A 12,074-nucleotide genomic window follows, 5' to 3' on the forward strand; every position below is an offset into this window, starting at 1 on the left:
TCGGAAGATGACGCACCATGTGCTACGCTGCCGTCGCATGCGGAGCGTGTACAAGCAGTGACTGTGCTTTCAGCCGCCAATAGTGACCGTACGACCCTCTCCGAGATTCAGGCTTATCTGATTGCGCGTAAACGGAACAGCGTGCAACGGCGCATTCACGATTTCTTCCAAGGCTACTGCCGAGCCCGAATAAGTGCGTGGAAATAAAGGATTTCATTTTTTTTTCTTAATCTGCTTTTTCGGACACCTGTTTATTCGGACATTTTCGCAGTCCCCGTGAGGTCCGAATAAACGGTCGGCGACTGTATATGGTATTCCAGAAAGTAGCGATGAAGGCCCCGCATCTTTAAAGAAATATGTCGAGAACGAAATCTTCAACAATTTGCTGAAAGTAAAAGTAAAGACTGTGGAGCGCGTCCATCGCGTTGGCAAAAGATTAGCTATCGACATCGACCCGTCACATTGCGGTTTTTTTATTTTGCCGAAAAAATGACAGTTCTGCGCAACTGTTCAAAGCTCAAAGGCACAGACTTGTCGGTGTCGGAGGATTTTTCGTTTGCAGTTCGTGAAACGCGCAGGAAGTTATGGGAGTCCTCAAAACCAAACCGAGCACGCGGTGATAAAGTTGTGCTTCTTTTCGATAAGCTGAAAATAAATGACACGCTGTACGCATGGGATAAGCATGTGGAAAAAAGGATACCTCTTAAACAAACGCATTCTGAGATGACTGGTCATGAGGGTAATAGTTCAAATGCATGATGCCAAGAAAGAACACCGTCGTTTTCTTTATTGTGTTTCAACGCTCAAAGCATAGTGAACAAAACAGATAAACTAGAGGAGATTTTATTGGCTTACGAACCTGACGTTTTAGTGATTACAGAGACGTGGCTTCATCCCACTATCCACGACTCAGAAATAATTCCAGAAAACTATAGCCTAATTCGCAGAGATCGTGATAGCCGTGGAGGCGGAGTGGCCATCGCTATAAAGAATGGTCTAAAGTTCCAAGAGGAACAAGGTATACCTAACCACGAGAGTCTTTGGTGCACAGTCACCATTTCAAACCACACCTCTACTAATAGGTGGAGTATACAGACAGCCTGGGGCACCTGAAACTTACCTTACGGAATTACACAACTACCTCCTCGAGAAAATGCATGCTCGGACGAAGCTAGTACTTGTTGGCGACTTCAACTTGGCAGGAATTGACTGGGATAACCTGACCGTCAGCAATAGGGAAGTAAACAGCTGCGAACGACTTTTTGATACCATGTTAAGTTTTTCTTTATCCCAATGCGTAACGCAACCGACACGCGTCCAAGGGCTTGTTTCTAATATTTTAGACCTTGCTTTGATTTCCTGCACAGTAGACACTGAAGTTAAGGTGGAAGATGGAATATCTGACCATAAATTGATTCTAATTCATTTTCCTAATCTTAGCCTGGCAAAAAGTAACACTGAAAATTCACATATAGTTATTAAAGATTATTGCAGGGCAAATGATGAAAGCATTATTGACTACCTGGAAACGAACTTAGACGATTTTTACGCTGAACCTTCCGATGATGTCGAGAACTTATGGCTAAAATTTAAAGCGGCAACTTTTCACTGTGAAAAAACATATACCTACGAAACGTAAGAGGACAAGGCGAAGAAATCCTTGGATAACGCGAGAAATTATTCATATGAAACGGAGACTGAAAAGAATCCGGAAGTGTAAATGCAATCCAACAGTAGTAACTAAATATTACCACGAATTTAAAAGCTTGTTACGGCAAGCAAGAAATAACTTTTTTTCACACACTTTAATAGATTTCATGACAAAGCAGCCCAAAAAATTTTGGCGTTACCTAGCTAAGCCGGACAGTCCAATCCGTAAGATGGAAATCAACAGCATCATTACTGAAAATACGCACACAATAGTTAACTCATTCAATTCTTTTTTCCAGTCCGTATTCACCCAAGCATGCCCAGTCCAAGTACCGCTTGTTCAACGTGACTCGGCTATGCCGGAAATCGAGATAACCGAACGAGGTATCTTGAACCTGCTTCTACAACTAGATGTTAAAAAATCCCCGGGCCCAGATAAAATCCCAAATGCGTTTCTTAAGCGTTATGCAGAACAACTTACCCCCTTTTTGCATAAAATATTTACGCTTTCCCTGAAAAATGGTGCAGTTCCGACAGACTGGCTTAGCGCTAGAATAACCCCAATTCATAAAAGTGGTAACGAACTTTCTGTGGAAACGTATCGACCCATATCACTAACTACTTGTTGTTGCAAATTGATGGAGCATATCCTCAACAAAGCCATCATGGACTACCTAGAGTCTAAGAATATACTGTACCCTAAACAGCACAGCTTCCGTAGAGGGCTGTCCACGGTAACGCAACTCGCGGAAATAACTCATGACTTCGCTGGCATAATTGATTCTAAACTTCAAGCTGACGCAATACTCATAGACTTTGCGAAAGCATTCGATCGCGTACCTCATTCTAAATTAATAGCCAAGCTTGAATCGATTGGCATTAATAGCGAAGTAATAGGATGGATTTCGGCTTACCTTACAAATTGTACCCAGTATGTAAGTTTAGACAATGTAGATTCTGACTGCCTAAGCGTTTTGTCCGGTGTACCCCAAGGGTCTGTTTTAGGGCCAACATTGTTTCTTATATACATTAATGACATCTCTTCTTGTGCAGAACCAGGTGTAACATTGCGACTTTTCACAGATGATTGTGTCATTTATACTGCAATTCGTAGTACTGACGACCAACTAAAGCTTAATTCTTCTTTACAAAACATTGCCCAATGGTGCAATACGTGCGGGATGGAAATAAATATCTCTAAAACAGCGTTCATCAGCCTAACCAAGAAAAAACGACCTTTATCATTTACGTACAATCTTAAAGGCTTGAATATTACACAAGTCGACAAAGTAAAATACTTGGGTGTCACATTCTCGCAAGACTTAAAATGGGATACGCACATCACCGATACATGCGCCAAGGCATTCAAGCAATTGAGGTTTCTACGCAGAAAACTGAGTAAAGCACCTCAGGCCGTAAAATTAACTGCCTGTAAAACTCTGGTCCGACCTATTTTAGAATACGGAAGCATAGTGTGGGACCCTCATCAAAAGTACCTTCGCGATAAACTTGAAAGATTACAGAATAGGGCTCTTAGGTTTATCTATTCAAAGTATTCTTGGCACGACAGTGTAACGAACATGCGCAATCAAGCGCATTTGGCAACTCTTTCCTGCCGGCGTCATGTTGCATCTATGAAGTTTTTTTATCTCCTCTTTACACATCAAAATCGGAAAAGACGACTAAATTCATCCGCCTGGCCATCGGTCTAGTAGGACAAACCACGATAAGTGCGTCCGGCTATTCAATACGCATTGCAATACGTTTAAGTTTTCCTACTTTCCTCGCGCTGTGAACACTTGTAATGTGCTACCAAGCGAAGCTGTAAATAATCCAAATTTAGCTCAGTTTTGTTCTCTAGTGGAGCAGCTAATGGACCCTGTATAACTACTTTTCCTGTTGTAAAACCCCAGAAAGTATCTTGTAGTCTGGTATTATTTTCGTGTGTACATTTTTCTCATGTATAGCATACGATACATAACGCTAGATTTTCTGTTTTCGTGTACGCGAAGCGTAACCATGTGGGTAATATAATATTGATGCCCTTGTTGTTGAAAAGTGTTCTGATCTACCTCATGTTTTCCTGTTGTCTTTTTGAGAACTTGTTGTATCTTATTACATGCCTATGATGATGAAAGCCCGCTCCCTGTATGGGTCTGCAGAAGACCTACAGTATTGATAAATAAATAAATAAAAATAAAAAAGAGACAGGAAGACACTGGTGTGGATTTGAGAGCAAATAAGGTAGCTAATATTCTAGTTGACATTAGAAGGAAGGAATGTAGTCGGGCAGTACATGTAATGCATAGGCCAGATAAATGGTGGTCTATTAGAGTTACAGAATGGGCGCCAAGGGAAGAGAAGTGCAGTTGAGCAAGGCAGAAAATTTGGTGGTGTGAAACAAGGAAATTTTCCGGCATAGCGTGGAATTGGCTAGAGCCGGACAGGGGTAATTGGAGATCGATGAGAGAGGCTGCTAAGCACTATGAATAAGAGCCTCATTATAACATTTTCTGCACTCACCTGTGCCCCTGATGTGGGGAATGCCAGCTGCAGGGGCAGTGTGCGCACCGTGAGGACATCGAAGCCCAGCTGCAGGTAGAAGTCGTGATAGTGCTGAAGGTGCTTGTCCCTTGCATTCATCCAGGCCAGCAACACGGTCAATGGGTTCTCGCGCAGCGCACTGTTGCTGCTGCTACTGCTCACCCCCCGGTGGCCCATCACCTCATCTGGCCGTGCCGATGAGGAGGAGGTGAGCACAGGGCACACTACACCTTGGCCGCCTCCACCCCCTCCAACCAGGGGTGCTCCAGCCGTGGGAGGTGGTTTGTCCGACAGCCGCAGCTGCATGTTCTGATTAAGGGTCTCGGTGCGCACTGCCATGCTCATGCTCTGCAATGACAGGCATGGCACCAGCACCTGCACAATACACACACGAGGCAGTATTTCACAAAAATTGCTCAAGAAAAGTTGTTTAGCTTTTCAGTATATAAGACTTATTTATTTATTGATACTGTAGGCTTCAGGAGGCCTACACAGGATAGGGCACACAAGAATAAATACATCAAAATATGGTCGCGTATACCCTGCTGGAGTATACAAGCTGAATGAAGATACAGGCGGTTGCACTTTACGAAAACGCAAGCGGCGATGCGCGTTGCCAAGACGAACCTCGTTCTCCTCTTCTTCAGTCTCTTGCTGTGCCACACCATGTGGCATTACTCCTCTTCAAAAAAGAAAAAAGAAGGAAAGCATACGTAGGCTTGACCTGAGAGTGCCGAGATGGTCTAGGACGAACACATAGGCTATAGTCACAATCACTGTGGTGTGCAATATAGTTCCAAGGCACTGATGGACGAGCAACAACAAAAACTAACCAAAGCGGCTGAAAACATCGAATATTAGGGGCTATAGTACGGTTTCCACCGCACAACAAATCTCAGATTGTGGTTGTCGGCGTCGGGGAGGCCGGCTTCCGTCAGGAAGGACTTCATAATTCACGTCACTAATTCACTGCAACACTCTGTAAGGTCCGAAGTAGCAACTCAAAAACTTCTCGGATAGTCCTTTTCGGCACACGGGAGTCCAGACCAAAACTTGATCACTAGGTTGGAACTCGACATGTCGATGGTGGAGATTGTAACGGTGCGCATTGATGCTCTGTTCTTGCTTTATGCGCACTAGGGCAAGCTGACGGGCTTCTTCTGCGCGTTGCATGAAAAGTTCGGCATCTTGGGCGAGGTCGAGATGATCGATGTTGTCGCACAGCAGCGTTGCTTCTAACATAGTCTGCACTTCACGGCCGTAAACGAGGTAAAATGGCGTTAAGCGTGTTGTTTCTTGCGTAGCAGTATTATAGGCAAACGTTACGTAAGGGTATCTCGTCCGTCTTGTGCTGTACGTCTACATACATAGCATGTCAGTCATCGTTTTGTTCAGTCGTTCGGTCAAGCCATTTGTCTGCAAATGATAGGCAGTTGTCCTTCGATGGGTCGTGCAGCTGAGTTTAAAAATGTCTTCAATGAGCTGTGCTGTAAAGGCTTTGCCTCGGTCTGTGATGACGTGCGATGGGGCGCCATGCCGTGGGACGATGCTGTGTATGAAAAACTGGGCAACCTCGGAAGCTGTGCCTCGAGGCAGCGCCTTTGTCTCAGCATAACACATTAAATAGTCTGTGGCCACGATTATCCACCTGTTGCCAGAAGATGTCAGTGGAAATGGGCCCAGAAGATCCATGCCAACCTAGTCAAAAGGTTTGCCAGGTGGGTCAATCGGATTCAGTAATCCCGCAGGCTTCACAGCTGGCGACTTCCAGCACTGGCATTCACGGCAGGCTTGGACGTACTGCTTAACACACTCGGCCAGTTTTGGCCAGTAGTAGGATTTGCGCACTGTATCAAGCGTTCGCGTAAAACCTGAATGGCCAGATGGAGGCTCGTCATGACAGGCGAACAAAACTTTGGCACGGAGGTCTGCTGGAACGACCAAAAGGTAGGTCTTGTTGGTGGCAGCGGAGTTCTTCTTTTACAAGACGCCATGTCAAAAACAAAAAGACAATCCTTGAGCGATATGCCGGGGTATTGATGGGTTTCGTCCTTCCAGATTTTAGAATATAGGCCATAGTGCGTCGTCTGCGCACTGCCGTGTGAACAAATCAGTAACGCTTACAGCCCCAAGGAAAGCACCATTGTCCTCAATGTCGTGGTCGGTAGTGTCAATAGGAGCGCGCGAGAGTGCGTCAGCGTCTTCGTGTATGCAGCCCGACTTGTGCACGATGGTCACGTCGTACTCCTGCAAACGTAGACTCTGCCGTGCCAGTCGTCCAGAAGGGTCCCGGAGATTTGCAAGCCAGTATAACGAGTGATGATCAGTTACAACTTTGAATAGGCGGCCCTAAAGGTAAGGTCGAAATTTGGCCAGCGCCCATACGACGGCAAGACACTCTTTCTCCGTGGTGGTGTAGTTGGTCTCTGCACGCGATAGTGTGCGACTTGCGTAGGCAATCACTCTTTCAATACCTTCCTGCCGTTGTACAAGCACCGCACCAACACCAACGTTACTGTCGTCTGTATGAACTAACGTGTCGACCTCCTCATCAAAGTGGGCCAAAACTGGTGCTGACACCAGATGCTGTCGAAGCTCAGTAAAAGCAGTCTCTTGCTCCGAGGACCAGACGAACAATACATCGTCCCTCATGAGGTGAGTCAGCGGCTCCGCCATCTTCGAAAAATTTTCGATGAAACGCCTGTAGTATGCGTAAAGGCCCAGGAAACGTCAGACACCTTTCTTGTCGGTCGGTGTTGGAAACGAGGCTACAGCGGCAGTTTTCGCGGGATCGGGGCAAACGCCTTCTGCGCTGACCACGTGTCCGAGGAACATCAGCTCCTTGTAGCTGAAATGACACTTCTGAGGCTTAAGGGTGAGGTTAGCCGATTGGATGGCTTCGAGAACTTGCCGCAGTCGTTTCAGGTGGTCGTCAAATGTCGCAAAAAAACCAACCACATCGTCGAGGTAGACGAGGCAGCTTTGCCACTTCAGACCAGCAAAAACAGTGTCCATCATTCGCTGGAAAGTTGCTGGTACCAAACAGAGACCGAAAGGAAGTACTCTGAATTCGTAAAGGCCATCTGGAGTGACAAAAGCACTTTTTTCGCGGTCTCGTTCATCGACCTCAATTTGCCAGTAACCGCTCTTTAGATCGAGAGACGAAAAATACTTAGCTCGCAGCAACCTGTCTAAACAGTCATCGATACGGGGTAGTGGGTACACGTCCTTCTTGGTAACATCGTTGAGGCATCAATAATCAACACAGAAACAAAACGTTCCATCTTTTTTCTTGACTAGAACGACCGGGGAGGACCACGGACTGTGCAAAGGCTGAATGACACCATCACCTAGCATCTCCTTGGCTTGGGCTTGAATTGCCTCATGTTCTTTCGGCGAGACACGATAAGGCTGTTGTTTGATGGGATGTGCGTCGGCGGATGTCGTTATTCGGTGCTTCTTGATTGGCGTTTGGCCCACATTAGTAGCCCGAGCGAACATGCGTGGAATTCGTTCAAGAGTTCCTGCAGTGCACTCTTTTGGTCGTCCGTAAGCTCGGAATTTACATCAATGTCTCTGAGCGAACCGTCGTCTGTGTCCAAAGCAAAGCACTCGACGATGTCCGTTGATGGTTCGACGTCGGCGATGGCAGTGCCACAAAAAATGTGCCGATGCTCAAAGGTAAAGTCGGTAATGAGGACCGTTGTTTGGCTATCACGAAGTTCCACAAGACTTCGCGCTACACAAATACCTTGTGCCAGCAACATAGAAATGTTGCCTTCTACAATGGCTTCACCGTCTTGTAGCTTGTCGGACTTAACCGGAACCATAACACTCGCACGCGGCGGTATCGTGATGCTCTCGTCCAAAACGTGAAGTGCGGATCTGTGTCCAATGGCATCGGTCTGTGTTGTTGCCCTTTGTGTCGAGAAAGTGATGCAGCACTCGTGGAGGTCAATAATGGCGCCATATTCCCGGAGAAAGTCCATCCCAAGAATTAAATCCCGGGAACACTCGCATAGAACCAGACAAGTGGCGAGAAAAGCAGCACCGCAAATTTCTACTCTGGCCGTGCATAGGCCAAGCGGTGTGACGACGTGGCCACCTGCCGTACGAACTGGTGCCCCGTTCCCAGGGCAACGTAACTTTTTTCAGAACGCTCGCCAGTTTTCCACTAAGAATAGAGTAATCGGCGCCAGTATCTACAAGTGCACTCATTTTTCTGCCGTCGATCAACACAGGTATGTCCAGTGAAATCTTGTTCGCGGAAACTGGTTCTGACGTCATCATGCTTTCGTTGTTCTGCGGTCGGCACGATACGAGGTCTTGAGTGCGTCGAGATCAGCAGCCCCGGTTGCTGACGTCAGTTTTCCCGGCGTGGACTTGGTGATCGCCCATGCGTCATCCTCGAGGTGGTATCGCGAGTAGGGAAATATCGCCGTGGTAAGGGTGAGCGTGACTGCTGCTGCGATGGGCCCAGCCTGCGCTGCTGTTCAAGGAATTCTGCGATGTCGAGTGGCCTTTGGCCGAACCTAGGCTGAGGTGAATCGATAGAAAAACCCCGTAGTCCGAGTCGTCGGTAGGGGCACTCCCAATACACATGACCAGCTTCACTACAGTGGTAGCACAGCGGTTGTCGATCGGGTGCTCGCCAAACCTCTGATTTCTTCGCAGGTGTTCGGCGATCATTGAAGTACGGTAGCGGTGTTGTCGGGGCGGCTTGCGCAGATTGCAACGCGACTGGTGGCGCCACATAAGTAGGTGCAAAAGCTTGGACGGGGCTCAGTAATGTTTCTGCGTAAGTCTTGCACCGGGATTCGCTTGGCAGAGGTGGTGCTTCACCGCTGGAAAGAGATGCCTGCAGTGCCTGCTGTACTTCATTGCGTACGACGCTGGCGAGGGAGCTGACTGGAGGTGGCGACGTACCGTGGTGCTTCTGCAGCTCGTCGCAAACCACTGAGCGAATCAGCTCGCAAAGCAAGGCGGTGTCGCACCCGAAGCCTACTGGCGTATCCGGAGTGCAGGCGGCATTTACTTGTCGGTTGTACAGGTTCGACCATTGCTGAAGGGTCTTCTCCATCGCGATGGCCTCAGTGAGGAACTCCACAACAGTCTTGGGTGTATTCCGAACAAGATGACAGATGACGCATCAGATGACGCACCTTCTTCTCTTCCGACACGCTCGGATTGCCACGCTGAAAGAGACGCGTCATGTCCTCCACGTACATCATGACGCTCTCGTTGGGCTTTTGAACACGTGACTGAAGGGCCCGCTCCACTGTTTCCTGGCAATCGGGGCTGGAGTAAGTCTCCAGTAGCTTGCGCTGGAACTCAGGCCAGGATGACAGGGCACTTTCGCGGTTCATAAACCACATGCGAGCACCATCCTGGAGGCTGAAGTAGACGTTCCTGAGTTTGGCGTTGTTGTCCCACTCGTTAAACGCAGCCACGTGCTCGAACTTCTAGGATTTCTTCTTTCGTAGATAAATTCAATTTGATGAGTGAATGTCAGTTTGGTTTTCGCAAAGGTCGATCGACCCAGCATGCTCTGTTAACACAAAAAGAAATTATTCTAAAAGCATTTGAGGGAAAACAGTTTGTTATTAGAATATGTGTAGATCTTTCAAAAGCATTCGACAGTTTGAACCATGACACATGATTAGTAAAACTTGAACTTTGCGGAATAAGAGGAGTTCCTTTAAAACTTTTAACATCATATTTTAAATACCGGAAACAGTGCATTTCTATCAATGGCAGCCTGTCCCCTCTGAAATCGATTAATGCTGGTGTTCCACAAGGAAGCATCCTTGGACCGTTCTTATTTAATTTATATGTTAATGATGTCACTAACATTAGCAAAACACCATCTTATATAATGTACGCGGATGACATGACTCTTCTATTTCGCGGGTCCAACATTAAAAAACTTCAGTTAAACATCAATGATTTTCTCCAAGGCCTGCTAACATGGAGTAATATAAATTCATTAAAAATTAATACAAACAACACTAAAGCAATCATTTTTACTCCTAAACATGCGCCGGTAGTTCTCACAGAAAACCTTATGCTTGACAAAATGCCTTTAGAAGTTGTTGACTCTTTCAAAACACTTGGTGTACACTTCCACAAGCATATGTCCTGGGACAAGCATATTAAACACATTATTACCAAACTTTCGAGGACTGTGGGCATTTTGGCTAGATTACGTTTTTTTCTACCACCCAATATTAAATTACTGATTTACAACGCATTATTTTTGCCCAGCTTAAACTACTGCTTTCTTGTATGGGGCAAAACTATGTCTTCAAATTTACCAGAATTGTGTCTACTTCAGAAAAAAGCCCTTAGACACATAGCTGGAGTGCCCTTCAATGCACATACAGAACAGCTTTTCAATCAGTTTAATGTAGTACCTGTTCGTAATCTATATTCATATAATATGGCCATACGATGTAAACAGAGCATGAATACTAGGGAAGACAGCATAACGTCGTTATCGCACTTGAAGACTAGGAAACCTACATACAACACACGCCCTAAAGAGTATTGGAAAGTCCAGTTTTGTTTAACTAAATATGGATAACAAATTCTCCAACACAGCATAATTGTACTTCTAAATTTTCTTCATGAATGAGAGATCGATGTCACAACTGTTAGCAAAAACACACTGCGCTTCATTTTTATGACGCATTCATGATATCATCTGTTCTCCGTGGATGTTTGTCTGAAAACTAATATACATTTCATTATGGACATTTCATTTCATGCGTACAACCCTGCAATTCTCTGTATTTCCTGTATTTTTTTTTCTTTTTTCCCACAGAGAATATGTGAAATAGTAGTCCGTGCCCAAAATATTGATATTGAAATGTATGCTGTGTAAGCACTATTAACATACTTTGTCGTTTTCATTTGTACATAGCCATCATCATCTTCCCTGTTCTTTTACTTCTTCACGCGTGAGCTGGGGGCGTTACCTTTTGTGGAATAAACAGTGCTGGACAACTTGATCGGTCTCGGTATTATAAAGTGGTGGAGGTGCTGGGTACAGGCGGCCACCGGAACGGAGCTCCAGGGAGGACGGGAAAGCGAGAGGACGTCAGGGTCTTGACCATACCTCCCCGCTGTACTTCTCGCGGCATTCTCTTGCCACCTGTCTCGTCCGGTTCTCACGCGGCCGCGTCCTTCTGTCTGCTTGCAACACGACCCCAGATCCTGTGATGCTGCCCAAAGGGATGACTGTGGCAACCCTCGCTGACACTCAACCTATCTCTATAGTCACGCTTTGCCCTTCTTCATCGCCAGCACCAATCTCAGGTTTGGATGATTCTTTCCCTCCTCCAGCCGTTCTTGGTTCTGACCTAACAGCCGCGCAGTCCGAAGCCTTAATGGTGGTCTTGGCAAAACACAAAACCTGTTTCGATAGCTGTTCCCGTGTGTTGAGCCAAACTCCTGCGGCTACACACCGCATCGAAACCGATGGTTCCGCTATAATACGATGACGCCCCTATCATGTATCGCCATCCGAACGGAAGGTCATTGAACAACAGGTTGCTGACATGCTTGCGCGGAAGATAATACAACCTTCATCTAACCCATGGGCGTCTCCCGTGGTCCTGGTAAAGAAAAAAGATGGCGCCGTTCGCTTTTGCGTGGATTATCGAGCGCTCAATAAGATCACACGCAAGGACGTATATCCAATACCTCAAATTGACGACGCTTTGGACACACTACAAGGCGCGGAGTATTTCTCCAGCCTTGATCTTCGATCAGGATATTGGCAAATTCCGATGAACGAGACTGACAAAGAAAAGACCGCATCCGCTACACTGGATGGCTTTTATGAATTTAACGTGATGCCTTTTGGGGCCTTGTAATGC

General features: G+C 46.3%; 1 protein-coding gene across 4 annotated transcripts in view; it reads right to left on the reverse strand.

Annotated features, from left to right (window-relative positions):
* Positions 1-12,074, reverse strand: part of l(2)k09913 (transmembrane protein 53-like lethal (2) k09913) — a 200,202-nt gene that overhangs the window by 97,765 nt on the left and 90,363 nt on the right. For all 4 annotated transcript variants that reach the window (XM_075691106.1, XM_075691104.1, XM_075691105.1 and 1 more), the window contains one exon: positions 4,174-4,569. In XM_075691106.1, coding sequence (XP_075547221.1) covers positions 4,174-4,569 — 396 coding nt within the window. The remainder of the gene's footprint in view (positions 1-4,173; positions 4,570-12,074) is intronic.

This window comes from Dermacentor variabilis, chromosome 4, assembly GCF_050947875.1.
Source record: "Dermacentor variabilis isolate Ectoservices chromosome 4, ASM5094787v1, whole genome shotgun sequence".
Taxonomy (NCBI): domain Eukaryota; kingdom Metazoa; phylum Arthropoda; class Arachnida; order Ixodida; family Ixodidae; genus Dermacentor; species Dermacentor variabilis.